This window comes from Lutjanus erythropterus, chromosome 3, assembly GCF_056507025.1.
Source record: "Lutjanus erythropterus isolate fLutEry1 chromosome 3, fLutEry1.hap2, whole genome shotgun sequence".
NCBI lineage: Eukaryota > Metazoa > Chordata > Actinopteri > Lutjaniformes > Lutjanidae > Lutjanus > Lutjanus erythropterus.
In genome coordinates this window covers 36,155,270-36,172,052 of record NC_139319.1, presented here as the reverse complement: position 1 = coordinate 36,172,052, position 16,783 = coordinate 36,155,270, and the positions used below count along the sequence as shown (strand labels likewise).

At 39.8% G+C, this 16,783-nt stretch overlaps 1 protein-coding gene across 1 annotated transcript; it reads right to left on the bottom strand.

Annotated features, from left to right (window-relative positions):
* Window positions 1-5,088: 5,088 nt before the first annotated feature.
* On the bottom strand, window positions 5,089-16,273 carry LOC146330425 (stromal membrane-associated protein 1-like). The gene is made up of 10 exons (XM_084715967.1): window positions 15,987-16,273; window positions 15,385-15,518; window positions 13,684-13,769; window positions 13,489-13,564; window positions 13,285-13,347; window positions 13,077-13,152; window positions 9,742-9,869; window positions 8,547-8,763; window positions 7,288-7,625; window positions 5,089-5,758 (listed from the first exon to the last, which is right to left on the bottom strand). Exons 1-10 carry the CDS (start codon window positions 16,102-16,104, stop codon window positions 5,624-5,626), a joined length of 1,371 nt encoding a protein of 456 aa, XP_084572093.1. The 5' UTR covers window positions 16,105-16,273; the 3' UTR covers window positions 5,089-5,623.
* Between the last annotated feature and the right edge of the window lie 510 nt (window positions 16,274-16,783).

Below are 16,783 nucleotides of genomic sequence, written 5' to 3'. Positions count from 1 at the left end.
GGAATATTTTGACATTTTGGGAAAAATTTTATTTGCTTTTGAGAAGATTGCTTATGTCTGTATAAGAAGCTACCAGCAGCTGGTTTTAGCTTAGCTTGAAACAGAGGTAAGTTTTTGTATGGATTTTTAAAATGAGAGATTTCATGTTAATTAGTATGGTAGGTGGATTTTGTTACCTCTTGACAGAGCGAGACTGTTTCCCTCAGTTTCCAGTCTTTGTGCTAAGCTAACCTAAACTAATCTAAGCTATCTTTATACTAAGTACACAACACAACAAAATATATGACAGTCTCATGTTTTTAGACATTTTAATACATAAATGTTACATATAACTTAAAGCCAACCCGAAGTATTGATTGATCCAATCAAACAATGACAGATATCACTGAAAAATCCACTTGAATGTGGGCCTGCTTTATTTCAGTGTGGAAGTTTATCACATCACATTAAGTTTTCATATCAGTGAAATGTTTAGGTAAGTATTAGTTACGTCTGCAACAGTTAAACAGGAGGTTGACGCCCGTATCAGCGGGAATGTTGATGTCTCAGGGTCAAAAAGTCCATTAAGGAGCTGCAGAGAGAGGGAACATTCTTCACCAGACTGGTGGACTCTATTCTGGAACAGTGTTAGGTTTGACACACAAGCTGAGAGGAATGCCTAACCTCTTTGCTAAAGGTCTCAGACGCTGTATGGCATCAGACCTTACTGTGAAACTTTTCAAACTGTGCCCGAGCTGCAGTGAGGCGTAGGAAGGAACAGTTGAGAGGTAGAGAGTGGAACAAGACCAAACACACTTCAGGGACTCTCAGGCCCTGCCAAGCATGAGATAGATGTGATTTTTCCTCCATTTGTGTGGCTGTGAGTTTGGTCCTGCTGTGCAACAAGAGCGCTGTGTGTCCCTTCCCACCACTAAAACACACACACTGACATCAAGTATCGTCTCCTGTTTTGATAAGAAAGCCTGCGCCTCTGACTGGGGAGTACAGGAGAGCTGAAAGGTGGGAGTTTAACAGGTAGGGCTGGTTTGAGGAACCACACCCTTCATACAGCTCCAAGAGTGTGTAGTCCAGGATGGACCTACAGCCTGGGCAGGGCATACAGTGCTTACAGCAGCTTAGTAGCAGTCTGTATACAATGCATGTTATCATGAACGAGTGTGCTGATACAATGAATAGGTTTGATCCTGTTGCATTTTTCTGCAGTGAGTTTTCAAACCTCATCGACTATTAAAGCTTTCCATGAACTGGGTGGATGTGCACTGGACCATATCCCAGCATGCACTGGGTGGAGAAACCCAAACCCAGACATAGAATGTGTCAAAAATCCCTTGTAAGATACACAAAACCCAGAGAGAAACTGCCCAGAGAAGGAACGGCTGATCAGAACTGCTCAGTGGCAGAGTGAGGCACATTTTCCCCACAAAACTGCTACTGACTGTAAACACGTAGTATGACTCAGAATTTTCCGAATTCTGGACGTTTGTGCGGATGTGCCTCAGAGGCTCACAATAAACTTCAACAAAAGTGCATTCATCGCAGCGGCCATAAAAAAGCAGCAGTAATAATTAACTTAATGTTCTGCATGTTGCTCTTTATTACCGTCACAGGGAGAGGAAAAATCTCAGCAACAAGTGAAATGTAGATAAATAAAGAAAAGTACTGTATTCATATAGCATAGATAGCATATTGAGATTTATGTCAGTTGGCAACACACTGAACTGGGCAGTTCCCCTTTTCTTGAAAAAGTTAATGCCATGCTGCCACCATGTGCTGGTCTTCTATATATTTAAAGGGACAGTTCGCCTCAAAATCAAAAATACACACTTTTTCCCTGGCATCTAATGCTATTTATCCATCTAGATTTGTTTTTGGTGTGAGTTGCAATTTTGGAGATATTTGCCGTAAAGATGTCCACCTTCTCTCCAATATAATGGGATTAAATGGCACCAGTCCTGTGGTGCTCAAAGCAGTGTCTCCTTCTAAAAATCGTGACCTTTGTTTCTAGTAGAAAAGAAAATAGTTCTAGTAGATTGCAAGCAGTCCCTACATGAAACTGCTCACAATAAGGTCTGTGGTTTATCTTGAGTAACGTGGTCATAATTTTGGGGAGGAAAAACTGGTTTTGAATTTTTCAAATGTATTTTTTGGTGCTTTTAACACCACAAGCCAAGTGTCATTTTGTTCCACTGTATTAACTGATATCTCCCAAACTCTGCAACTCACACGTGTGACACATTTTTTTTTATAACACATTAGACTCATTTTCAAGCCCATACAATGACATTTGCCACATCTTGTGAAAGCCAAACCCGCACAGCCATTTATCACATCTGAAATGATCTCATTATGATGACACTTTCTGAGGTGAAGGTCATAAATCAGTAGACTCTTTCTCAATAATTTGGCAACTCACATACTTGGTTAATGTGTCATATTGATAAGAACATCCAGCAAAGACGTTTCTTGGCTGGTTCAAGAACGCTGCGCTGAAAACATGTATTTGTATTTGTGAATCTTCCCATGACACCACAGGCTGAATCAGCTATGGAGTTTTGTGTTAATATTAGCGTACAAACTGTATTATGAGGTGTTACATGATGTGGATGTTGCTTTACGATGATCTATTGTCTTAATTTAATAATGGACGCCACTCAAAAATTTCAGACATAGGTGAGAGATGGCTAAATGTTTTGGTATTACTAACAGGCACAACAATGATGGTAGACTACTAAACTCAGCAAGAGTACATGAAGAAAAACAAATAAGCATCACTGAGCAGCAAGCAACAGTTCTTCATGTCCCGCAAAGACAGGAGGTACTTTGTTCCTGCACTGGCAGAAAGAAAATATGTGAAACAGCTCCCAGAGACTTTTTTTTTAATTTCAAGTGTAAGGGGATGTGGACTGAATTCAATTCTTTAGAAACATAATTTAAAAAGTTGATTGAACTCTGTACAGTACATTTATTCAACTCATCATTTCAACTTAAAGGACTTCAAGCTAATGGAACATGTTTATACATTCTCAAGTGTCCTGAAAATAAATACATTTTAAATATAATTAACTTGAATAAATAAAACCTGGATATTTACGTTAATTTGAAAAGATTATTTGAGCCCACCAAATTCCTGTATGTTTTTTTTTTTTTTACAGTGTGTAGTCTGGGTCCATTTAACCTTTAAGAGAGCAAGTTCTTCAAATCAGTTCTGTGTGATCATGTTTATTATATGAAGCATTTCTGTCCTGATAAAGTTTTCCCATATGAGAATACTGCCATCTAGAGGGCAAGAGCCGTAACAGAATATCATCTGAATAAAAATCACTGTAACTCACAGTATGACATGGCTGCATTAATGAAAAAAAAAGGACAAACTCTTCTGTCTCCATCATCAAAACAGCAAAATGGAAGAATTTTGTTCTGTAGTTTCAAATGAGGATCTTCTGATAGTTTGCAACGATCAAAGTAAACGTAGAGTTTATATTGTGTTTTCACTTTCAGGTTAGTGCTCACAAGTATATTTTGTTATGTATAGGTCTGTCCACACTAAGGGTTCAGTGCTTTTAAGTTAGTTAATGTCATCATTATATGAAGTAGTGGATTTATTTATTTTATGGATTTATGTTGTCTTGTATACAAATATATAAATATAGTGATGATGAATTAAATTGTTCTTTTAAGAAGTAAAAAGTGGTACCTGGGTTAAGAACCACCATTCAATCACCACTTACTCTCTTAGAACATTTATATGTTATGGCCAGACTTTTGATCATCAAACATTTGTCAGTTTCTGTTGTAGTTTGTGTTTTCATTGCTTTTTTTCCCCATGAAACATCTTCATGATAAAAAGGCATTTTTGGTTCAGGATAATTAGGCAAGTTTCAAAGCATTACCCTCATACGATTCCTTAAGACTTTTTTTTTTCTCTCATTCAGAACATAGGACAAAAAAAATCTGCTGATAATATTGCAACTTGTGAGGCTGATCCACACTTATGGGGAAATTGCTTTAACTAAAGTGTGAGCATTAATACAACGATACAAACACAGTTCTTCCTCCTACAATGGTTTAAGCTAAATTGTCCACCAACAACCTGATTGCAAATTGCTGGGAGAATTTGTTGTCTAAATAAGCATTGCAATGAAATAAAATCTAGAATGACTGTCTCATGGTCATATGCCTCTGCAGTCATCAGTCAAGGTACATCCATTTCTGTCCAGACTCATGTAGCGAAGACTTAAAGGGAATTTTTAAAAAGTTAAGTGTATTTTTCATCACTATATAAACATGTTTGATTCCAGTGAATAATTTCCAGTCAGAAACAAACTGTCTTCACATGAAGAGATCTTAACATCACTTTCAGCTCAATATCAGTAAAACCATTGAGCTGGTGGTGGATTACGATGCTTCATATACAGACGGTGCTGTAAAGAAGCTTCAAATTCTAAAATCTGGATGCTTCACAGACATTTTCAACCTGGCAGCACAGAAGATCACAGACAGTTTCACGACGGGCGCTCAAGATTAGTGGCACCGATTCAGGATCCCAAAAAATGTGACAATGTCACAATCTCTTCTTCTGTTCTCAAGTTATGGCACCGAAGAAACGTATTTCTGCTGTATGTTATGATGTCACAGTGAAGTTGACCTTTGACCTTCTGGACATAAAATGTCATTGCTTCATCATTTTATCCTTTTAAGGATTAAGATTTGAGATTCTGGCATAATTAGCATATGAATGGCCAAAGACATGTTTGTGTAAAATTTGAAGACATTGCCTCTTGGTGTTCCTGAGTTATCACATTCACAGGAATGGGAAGGATGGACAACCTCCAGTCCCAGCTGTCCCCAGCATGGAGGCATAAAGACATACTGGTCATCCCCTCAGTTCAGTTTGTTCGCTTGTTGCAGAAACATGCAAATAACTTTATCTTTACTACAAACAAGTTTAAGAAGCAAGTTGTAAGATGTAAGGCTGGCTCATGTCACTGACACAGTTTAAAATCAAACTTCCAACACAAATTTTCCCCGCTGTCATGAGTCTTAAAAAGCTGCACTGCACTTGAATCATAGAAGACACATCAAAGCAAGTCATTTATTACCACTTTAATTTTATAGGGGAACCACAAGTACTTTAAAAGAAGGTTATACAGCGCTGTACATTTGGGAGTAGTACTGACAGACTTGGTAGTCTTATCTTCTCCCGTTAAATACTATTCATTTAAATGTTCTATAATCTTATAATGATACAGTGATACAATAAAAGCTTGTGTAACTGGTCCTGCAGCTCTTCTGATATGTCGATATCATTTTTGTTGGGACTGTTATTTCCTTGTCATTTTTTTTCCAAAAAAGGAAAATAAAAGTTATGATCAAAAACCATACGACAGGCAGAAACTGCCAGGCTGTAATCCTGTATGACTCCCAATTCACTCACACAATAGAGAGAAAGAGAGACAGAGAAAGGGAGGAGGAAAAAAAGAGATACAATTTTCATGTTCTGAAGGCTGGTCCGTGATGGAAATGGGCATCAGTTCATAGTGAGGCGCAGACAAGCACAAGGTATATTTTGCACTTTCTGCAGCCTCGACTCTTACTCTGCCCGACCATCAACCAACTCGAAGGCTCACTTCCATAGCTGTGTGCTCAGAGTCTGGCCAGATCCAGCGGCAGCCCATCCACCCATAGCTGACGGAGGCTGACCGAAGGCCATCTGACCCCCTGCTCCATTCAGAGTCAACCCTGACATCTGCTGATTCACCTGAGGACGTCAGAGGGACAGAATCAACACTTGGACATGGACATCTAATATCAACATAACCTTTTTCCAGTGTCACACTTCTCTATTGTCATTAAAGACTGTGGTCTTTCAATTTCAGAGTATGACTCAATGATTTCACATTTTAATTTTGTAATACTTTCTCTCAATCCTCTGTCCTTGCACTCAATAACCCCTGCTTGTACTTAGATTTGCTCTGCTTCTGCTCAAACTGTGTGACTGCACTCTGATATATTGTCATTTGCACAGATTTCCAGAACTAATAGCGTTGACCAATGAAATGATCCGTGCCTTGTTGCAGGCATGTTCGCTTTTTATCTTAGTAGGGATGCACAATATGCACATATTTTTTCCACTTAAGTGCAGAGAACATCAAGTCTCTCCTGTAGTAGAATTAACATATCATTACGCCTGCTCTTATCGTGGTGGGCCACTAACAGATGAAGACAAAAAATATAATGCTTGTCAAACTGTACACATTCACTGGGCAAAATAACCTCCTGACTCCTCTGGGAACAGCATGTCTACATCACGGTTTTCATCCGTCCTCCACATGGCTGCACGTCAACCCAGCAGTGTTTCAGAAGCATTTCAGTAGTGGAGCATTTTGCCCGCCTGATTATGTTTACTTATTCAGGTTTTGTTGATTTGGTCGTCTTTCGTTGGTTTTTTGCTACTACCATGGATAAGTAGGCTACGTAGTTAAATCTTATTTTGTCTGTTTCTGTGATTGTGAGTCTGCGCAGAGTGTTTATTTTGAAAATTGACCTGATTCTCTGTGCTCTTTCTGTGTCTGACTTCCTGCCTGCTCGCTCTGCTCTGTGCACATTGACGTGACATCCTTCAAAAATAGACTCATTGATTTCAGGTAGGGTTGTTCTGGAATCAGTATCAGGAGGAAAAAAGAATTGTACCGGAACATCCATAACTTCAGGATTTTATTTAATTTCAGATGACATATTGCTCATCCTTTCTTCTTAGTGCGTCCCTTATGAGCAGTAACTCTTTAACCAGGTTGATCCACTCCCACCCACCAAAGTTTTATTGTACTTCCCTCACAAATGCACAGAAGCAGCCTGAGTGTGAGGAGAGGGGCTGAAGCTGCATCGCAGGAAATCTGTACAAGCAACAATACATCTGAGTGCAAGCATACAATTTGAACAGAAGCAGAGCAAACCAAAGCAAGCATATTTGAGTGTAAGAGCAGTGCTTTGAGGGAGCATTACAAAATTACGTGAAATCAATGAGTCATGCTCTCAAATTGAAAGACCACACTCTTGAATAAAGATAGGAAAAACCACTGTTGTGTTTGTGCTGCCATCTGGTGGCCGTGGCTGCTCTGTCTACACCCTGAAGCACTTCACAAAGCACTATTGTGCAACACATCATCACATCTGGGTGTGGTCACTTGTGAAACAAATCACATCTGACAGATGTGCTACAGACTTCAACACAACACACAATGTCACAAAACAAGCAAAGGTGCTTTTTAAATACCCTAATTAACGTACCTGACCCATGTTCCACTGCGCCTGCTGCCCAGGCTGGATGGCGTACATGCCCTGAGCAGGCACCATGCCCGCAGGCATCGCACCAGCCTGCGGTCCCATCATCCTCGGCGCCATGCCCATCACACCGGCGGCTGGCGCATTCCCCATGAAGCCATTAGCCATTGTCATCCCAACCATCATGCCTGGATTGGGCCCCATCATGGCTGCCCCGCTCTGAGCCATCATGGCACCCATGACGGTTGTAGGCGGCATGGCCGTGCCCATACCAGGGAAGGCCTGATAACCAGCAGGGGCCTGGACAGGAAACTGCATCTGGGAGGGGCCCATGAACATGCCAGCTGAGGGAGAAAGAAGACAGAGAGAAAAAGGAAAAATTGTTATGGATACAAAAAGGACTTTAAGTACTTTAATGTGTGAAGTGCAGGAGGATTTCCAAAACTAGTGAAATATTTAGTTGTGTGTTTAAGGAGCCTGTTTGTTAAGCAGGATGAGAGGATGTGAGGCTTTTTTCCCAGTTGTTATTGAACAGTGTGATCTTTCAGTTTGAGAGCATAACTCATTGATTTCACATTCAAATTTTGTAATTAATTCCCTAAAACCCTGCCCTCACACTCAAACAGCCACTGGTTGTGATTAAGCCTTCTTCACACACAGACCAAATCTGTTTTTTTTGCATATCAACACTGTTTGCAGATTGATTTTACAGAGTCTGCAGAGTGAAAAACCACATGAAATGCATTTTTTGCTAATTGGGGCCACATCTGGAAGTGGTTTTAAATAGTGGGTTTAAATGCAACTGCAAATTGATTTCTATAAATTTGTCTCAGTCTGGATGCTGCGACTGCTTAAGTTGGATCATCCAAGCCCCAAACGCACTAACGCACTTTGAAATACCAGCACCGCAGAACCAGCAATATTCTGAGAACAGGTAACTATTTATATGTACCTGTTTATTTGTTTAGTATTATTATAATTGATCATTTATTTCTTTAATAAAATACTCTATGGCAAGTTCTGGAGTTCTAAGTTATTTTTTCTATGATTTCTAACCAGATTTATCCATATTTATTTGTGATGGAGTTTGGGTTTGCTCTTATGTTCTCTTGCTTATTCTTTGATCACATAATTCTTGAAATGAGTCAAGTGACATCACAAAAGGGGAATTATTATGTCTTTTAAATTAGATATTGCAATGCAAAAGTGACTTAAGTGTGTTTCGGATTATTAAGACGGATTGTTACAAGGCTTTGCGTCCTCACCAGCAGGGGCCTGTTGGGACATGCTGTTGGTTCCATACAGGGACAGGATGGAGTCCTTGGACAGGGGCTTCTTGGTCGTGTCCTCGGTTTTAGTGGTGCTACTGCTGTCACTGAACAAGTCCAGGTCTCCCTGCGCTGACCCTGAGCTGGCTCCTCCTCCCACTGCTCCTGCTGCTGGAGCTTGTGTCGGAGTGCTCGCCACGTTACTGGAGCTCACCTGAAACGAGGAAATAAATCCATACTTTGTGAAATATGAAACAAGAACACTCCACTTGTTTAAGATGCAGTTTCTGCAGTGTTACTTGGAAAACAGTCTTTGACAATTTAGGTTCACTCCCTGGGTCAACTAAGCTTCTGTAATTAAATATGTGATACATTCTGATACTTCTCACACTGCTATCAGCCTGAACAGGGTGTGAGAGGAGGTTTACGACCTGATTAGCATTCTGGCAAACAGCCACCCACTGTAGTTTGCCAGATTTGACAGAATGGATCTCATATTTTATTCATATATAAATGGAGTGATAATAGCCTGTCCTACATAACAATGCCCCATATTTCAGTTGTGGCCTGTTGGCAGGCTGATACTAGCCATATGGCTTGATGGATTGTATTCCATAGAACTAACAACAACTTATTTTTATTAATCTATTCATTTATTTTTTCCAAGGGTACCTTTTCTAGAGATTAGGCTTCATTAATTAGTAAATATAAAATAACAAGTGATCAAGACATGTTTTCATACTATTCAAGCTACTGAACTACAGAATAGTCAGTTATCAAAAGATAAATTATTACCAATAAAAACAAAAAAACACTCATCATTAACACTAAAATATATTTTGGTTGATGTTGGTCAGATAAACCAAACACTTACAAGTTATCTCTGGAGGTTTTTAAAGACCCTGACGATGGACATTTATCACCATTTTTAAATTGAATGATTAATCAAATGAATAACAAATGAAACACTAATGAATACAATCATTGGTGGCAACTCTATTTAAAATGATTGCCTCATTAGCTGCATTAATTTTCTGTTAGGTGCTCTTCACGTTCTCTCAGTGTTGATGCCTTGTGTGCTATTGCTGCTGAAGGTTATCATTTCACTTCATATTTTTCACTGCACACAACCATTACTGTGAAGCCTCGTCTCAGCAATAATAGGAAATCTGGACGAGGGATTTGGTTTTACCTGAGAAAACTGAGCTGCGGATGTGGACGCGGGGAGGGGGTTGGACACCATGGGGCCGAATATATCCAGGTCGTTGTTCTGGCTTGTGCTCGTGCTACCATTGTTAGTTGATGCAGCTGTCGGTGCATCTGTGACAGAAAGGTGAAAAAACTGGTTGTACAGGTGGAAGATATGCTGACACAGTAAGAAAAAACCAACAACACTGTGGGACCATTTTCACAGAACGCAGCTTAACTCATTTGATATTCTACCTGAATTCCACTAAGAACTTATGAAAGATCATGAATAAAATCCTAATACAATATGCAATTGCTGTGAAAAGTAGTGTAAAACAAGCAGAGCTCGTGTTTGTTAATGTGAGAATATGTGTTGTCTTTGTATTTATTTAACTGCAGTGCCCTCCCACAGCTGCAGAACTGCCCACACAGCAAGCATAACAGTTAGTACGATAAAAAATTAATCACCTTACTCTTATTAGCTCATTGGCCACAAAACAAAAATAACAGTAAATCCAAATAATGCAATGCCCCTCCAAGCCAATCAGTAGCAATAAGATGTCATTTTCTTTTAAACTGTAAATGAAATAGCTGTAATGAAGTGATAACACACATTATTCCTACAACTTTTAATCATCATGTCAACTCTATGTCTGATAGAGCTATCTATCTGTTGAAAACATATAAGGACATGCACACAAATGAACAGACACACAATAACCTGTAGTTTTACGCCACCTTTTAACCACGAGAAACAACAAATTACAATAGAGGCACAACTGTCTATACATCACGAAAGAATTATCCACATAAGCACCACTTCTTTACACTAAGACTTGATGCGTTTTGAAAACCTAAATTGCCTCACAGATCTCACTTGACTGTGATCAAGTGCTGCCTCTTTTAATGATGCATCAAACTGCCCCCCCTTCATCTACACAGTTAACTACACATTTTACTGTTTGTCCCTTGTAATGTTTAACACCGATCCTCCGCAAAACAAAAGCCAAAATCTAGATGCAAAAACAAGAAGTTACTCGCGAGTCTCTAACCCCGATGGCTGAGTCAGCAGCTTTAGCACTTCCTCTAACTGCCTCACAAAAAAAAGCCTCGCAGTGGTTCACTGGCAGGTTTTTAATTGTAGAGCAGCAGGAGAATTTTATAGTTTGCATTAACAGCAACTTTAAAGAATAACAGACTTCATTACGTCTGATACAGACAACACAGCAGAAGTGAGAATGGTGAGTCCGCTGCCTGTTAGATGAAAGTAACAGGAATGTAGAGTTACACTGACTCCTACACAGGTGTTCGAAACTAACTGAAAAAGAGGAACACAATGAACCTTTTATAGATCAAGCTTTCACTCAATCCCGCTGCTTGTTTAGTACATATTTAGACAACAGGTTTACAGTGACAACACGAGCTGAAGATGAAGGCTGCAGCCCTGGAATTAAGTTATTTTTAGGCCAGGCCATTTTGACCTTTGATAAATACAAATATTGCAGCACTGTGGACAAAATGTAGAATTCAAAGGCCAGAACTAATGATGCAATAACAATATCTGATAATTACATCGTATGAAGAGAAAACAGTATTAGGAGAATTGGTGAATAATTAGCCTGATCAGACATCATCAACAACAAACATGGGACTATAAACCATTAATCAAACTAATAACAGTAGTCAATGTCAGACCAGTACTTAAGCAGTTACTGAGTGTTTCTGTAGCCGTGACAAAACATTAACTTACAGTATTAGCAGCTGGAATAACATGAAAGCCCATTTCTGCCAATTCTCAAAATAAATAAGTTATTATTTTGAGAAAGTTTCTCATTATTTTAACACACAAATTATCTTTTTTTTCCCCTCACATTGGCAGCAATGCAAATTGAAATTAAACTAAAGCTCCCTACTACACCCAAACTAAGAAACAGTTTGTCTGCTGCACGCATGACGTGACCATCGTGCAGAACATGGGTGTGACAATGACGGGCACAGAATCGGATATGTGACGCTGACCGGCCGGTCAGGGCCGGTCACACTGAAAACCAGCCGGTTCCGGTCTCTGGCCGGTCGATCGGTGCATCTCTAATACATATATATATATATAAACTGTAGCCTCTCAGACTGGATCTGCGTGCACACGCCTGAAGCAAGATATACAAGATCTCGCGATACCTTCACACTTGTGTTTACATGCTACATGGAAGCGACTCAGACAACAGAGAGAGATCTGCTCAGAAATAGTCACTTCTTACGGGCACAGTTGACTTTGCAAACTTTCAACAAAGAAGAAAATGTCCGAGGACTTCGACATAGTAGAGGAACATCATTTCTTTGCTGCAGCCGCGCTGCTTGGGGCGAGAGCCTGTGTACCTGCTTCAGGCTGCACGCAGATCCAGTCTGAGAGGCTACAGTTGACATTTAGGCTAAAAACACAGTGTAAATGGCGTCTTTTTGAGTCAAATTTTATGTTGTGGCTTACAGACACTTGGATTACACCACATGAGCAGTATGGAGACATTTTGTGTTTTTTTTTTACATTTCAAAACTGGTCACCGTTCACTTCAATTGTACTGGATTTGGCCGCAATGCTGTTTTCCGTTGAAGCTCCGGGAGTGTTTTGTGAACTGGAGATCTCCACCCATCATCACATCAGCACAGGGGTGAGTAGATATTGAGTGAAATTTCATTTTTTGGGTGAACTATCGCTTTAAGTATCAAAAGACAAGGCATTTTATTTAACAGTATTACGCAATTGAGTCGATGCCATAAAAGTATCAAAGTTCGATACCCAGCCCTAGTAGAAGGCGCATTACAGTCAAACTCAAGGGTATCCACAGCACTGGCCATTTGGTCGTGGTACAGTTCCTGCCCTGAGACAGTCAAGGTTTTGCCCTATGCCAACGCTGGATCCCAATATTTTGGTACAGTGACGTGAACTCTTGCTGTGAGGTCACTTTGAAGAGGTAAGCCTATACAATCACAGCCATAACATGCCACAGCAACCAGGACTTATTATACAGTAAAAATCCAATATAATGTGGCTCCTAAATGTCATATACACACCAAATATCAGTGTGAATATCTGTAATCAAGAATTACACAGCGCTGTAAGCCCATAAAAACTCAAAACACCCAGCTCAACCAGTTTATAGTCATCAAGTCATTTATTAGATTTGCGGTAACTGGCATTAAAATGATCACAAGCTGAACCCTTATTTAGCTTCATTCCATTAATACCTCAGTCTCAGTTACGAACATTCATGTTTCACAGTTAGCATGTTTATGTGGCATGTTTTCATTTTCGAGTAACACAAGAAGCGCAAAGATACTCACCGAGGCCTAGTAGGTTCACAGACGGTTCTGAAGTCTTAGCAGGGCTAATTTTGGGAACTGGCCTGGACTCTTCACTCTTTACAAATATAAAGAGGTGAAAATAAGCAAAATGAGGAAAAACTCCATGTAGGTCAAACACAACGCTGAGGAGCATGTTTATACAGCTCTATTCATGACTGAATGAATGTCTGTGTGTGTGATACTTTACCTTGGTGTAAGATGAAACCTTGCTCCCTCTGTCAGGCTCTCTCTCTTTCTTACCATCTTTTGGCTGAAAAAACAAAAGCAACTCAAAATGTACAAGAGAAAACTGATGCCAGCTTAAACCACTCAGCTGTAAAAGCGTGTAGATTGGTTTAAAAGGCACAAACTTCAGAATTATGAAGTACAAGAAAAATAAAATTATACATACACTGCTCCCATTGGTCACATTCTTGCTGTAGTATTTCTTCTTCTCATATTTATCCCTGATGAAGAATTCCACAGCTCTTTGGTCAGAATTAAGGGGAAAAAAGAGGCAACAAACAGGCCAAAACGAATAACTTCAGCCTATAAATTATGTTAAGTTTAGGTTCTCTTATGCGTGTCTGCTGATAGTGAAGGATACTGGTCTGTTTGAGGTCTTCTGAAGCTTTCTGGAAGGTTGGCCTCATAAAGCTGCCGGGCCTTGGTGTTACCCATATCCTGTATACTCTGAAAAAGGGAGGACAGAGGGGTAAACAGAAGACAGAGGCTGTTCTTAAAAGCATGCTGAAATATTTCAAGGGGCACTCCGTTGAATTTACACCAAGATTTGTTTGCTCATCTCAGTGGTAGATGTCTTCTGGGGCTGTAGTGGAGCTTTCTCTCACAAATGAAAAAATAACCCACATGAGATGCCATCAGGGTTATCTTGACTTGGGTTTAGGAGCTCAAACCTTAAATAGAAAGCATGTTACAAACTGGGAGCATGGAGTGTGTGACAAGGGGGCGTATACCAGTCAGGCATGAGTGGAAGGCTGTGGGGTACATATGGGAAATAGTATGACATGAAATAATATGACTTTAGACACCTTTTAATCAAGAACTGCAAAGTCATAAAGGGCCAAGCTCCATGTTGGAGCTTTAAGGAAAATGTTTCCAGTTGTAATTATGACTTGGATATTCACATTTACATTAATTTGCAAGTTGTAAACTGGTAATTATAGTAATGGTTAATGACATGAACACTGCATGCTGACAGCCACTATAAATTTGCATTATGGGAAGTGCAGGATCCACTACGTTTTATGTTTGACCAACCCTGGGGACTAAAAGGTAGGATCTCTCGCAAACATTTACACAGAATTAAAGCATTGTATGTTTAATTTGTTTTGTTTGTTTGTAATTTGTCAAGTCTGCCAAATTTATTGAGGTGCAATTCTAAAATATCGGGAGAAACCCTTTAGAATGTAAATTTGCAGTATTGACACAGTTCTGAAGCACTGAAGTAGACAGGCTGGCTGTCAAAATACTACGATAGGCTTATTGTTCTAACACACCAGAATTTGGTGCAAAAAATAAAGGCATGCAATGAAAAGATGTGAAAGATTCAACAGTTATTTTCTTATTAAGTTTTTTGCAGAAGTGACAAGTTAAATCAAACCTGAGTTAAAAATCGAATGAGACAAGCTTTCAATTTCAATAACTGAAACAGAAAGCAAGATCGACTATTCCCCCAGCATAGTTTACTCGTAGCCTGCAGCCAGAGACGGAGTTGTATCCAGTTCTTTTGAACACAATACTCAGCCTTTTAGTGACAAATATGCTTATCAGCCACATTACTGCTGTAAAGTAACTTAACTAACACTTACAGCATGAAGCCCCTTTCGCTCTCACAACAAACCTGCTAACCTACATCACATATTTTTATTTTATTTTACTTTTATTCACCAAGATAAGTCTATTGAAATCCAGTTCTCATTTACAACACAGACTCACACTTGGGGTCCATATGACCAGCTTGTGAGAACTCAATAGTCTTACAATGGCATAGTTGTCACTGCTGACAAAGAAAAAAGTCTTAAGAAAATTGAACTGAATTGCGACCATAAAATCAAAAGCCAAACTGAGTCATCAATTTGGAAAATCATGAGAGCCTTAATAAATACAGAAAACACTGTCTTCTGTCCAGAGGTTTATCAATATTTCTGTACTGACCAGTCAGGAACCTGTACCACTTTAGTACCAGTTCTCTATAATGTGTCAGCAAAATTACTGATCTAATATTCAGGCGATAAAAGGCATCTTCGTCTGTGATTTCACAAAATTACATAAAGAAGAAGAGTACCTGGATTTGTTCTGAGGTCCATTGGTCCAGGTTGACTGATTTAACTCTGGATATGTGTACTCCCAGGTTCCTGTGGATGCCAGCACACCGGATGCAGATAAATACTCCCAGATTCCAGGATGCCCATCTAGGACCTGATGAAGTAAGAAAAACAGACTTCAGCTTGAACATGGAGAGATGTTACTTGACAAACATAAACGTGCACGATCTTGCTTTTATTTAAAGTGCCAAAAGCAAGCTCTGCATTCTTTACCAATGACCTAACATGAAAATACGAGTGAAGTGTGTGTGGAGGACCTGCCACAGTTTGTTAAAGGCTTGTTAACACCCGGCAGCTGGGCTGGAGGCGGCGCTGAGGGAGAGGCACTGTGGCAGCTTATGTAGGTTTAGAGAAGTTAGCTTGCTAGTTAGCCACTTAGTTTAGCTTAAGGGGAAGAGATGTCAGCTGACTAGCCTGAGCCAGCTACACACTAGCGAGTTAGCGTAGCTAAGCTAACCAACGCAGATGTTACACTGTCAGTGAGCGTTAGCGGCGGATTCTGGGTGAAAATGTGAACTTTGTGTAGTAAAATAAATAATTCTCGACAGTGTGAATGTCGCACCTTTCGCCTCGCAGTCGGCGCAGTACTTGTTGTCTTCCTCTCTCAGCATTTTGGACAGGATGGCCTGGTGCTGCTCGTTGAGTTTCTGGGCCTTCTCTCTCTCCGAGCGGGTCGTCATATTCACGGCTTTAGCTGGACTTCCTTAATAAAAAAGAACTATACTTTAATCAGTCGTCAATCGAGAGAAGTTTCTGATAAAAGACCATAATCAGAGGGATGAACGCCTCCGAGAGGGATATGAAAACACCCGGAACCGGAATCCCCTCTCCGCCCACAGGAATTCTAACGCTGACGCGGCGGCCGCACCGGATTGGACAACAGGTCTGACGTCGTCTGACGCAAAAAGTTTCTTATGAATTTTGTTTATTTTCATAAAAAATGCATTATTTGTACCACAGGTTTGTCCACCACTTCGCATTGTTTATATTTCACTGGAAATATGCCTACTACTTAGATTATTATAAATTATATATCACAATATGTCACATAATGAATTATCATTATGTGAATTATTATAAAATATAATTTACAATAATGTGTGCTATTATGAAATATTATTTACCGGCAGATCTTTTTAATTGCCTGCCAGTCAAAAATATCATATATCACTCCATAAGCAGTCAGTGTTGACCTGGACCGCCACCAGGCAGCCACAAAGCTTTGCTCCTGAAATTTAGTGCCAGCTTGCAAAAAAGTATGATACTGCGGACATCAAGTATAGATTTCCTGCTGCAAATAAGAATGACTACAAGTACCCCAGGACTTTGGGTTTTCAAAGACATTTTGAAAAAGAAAAC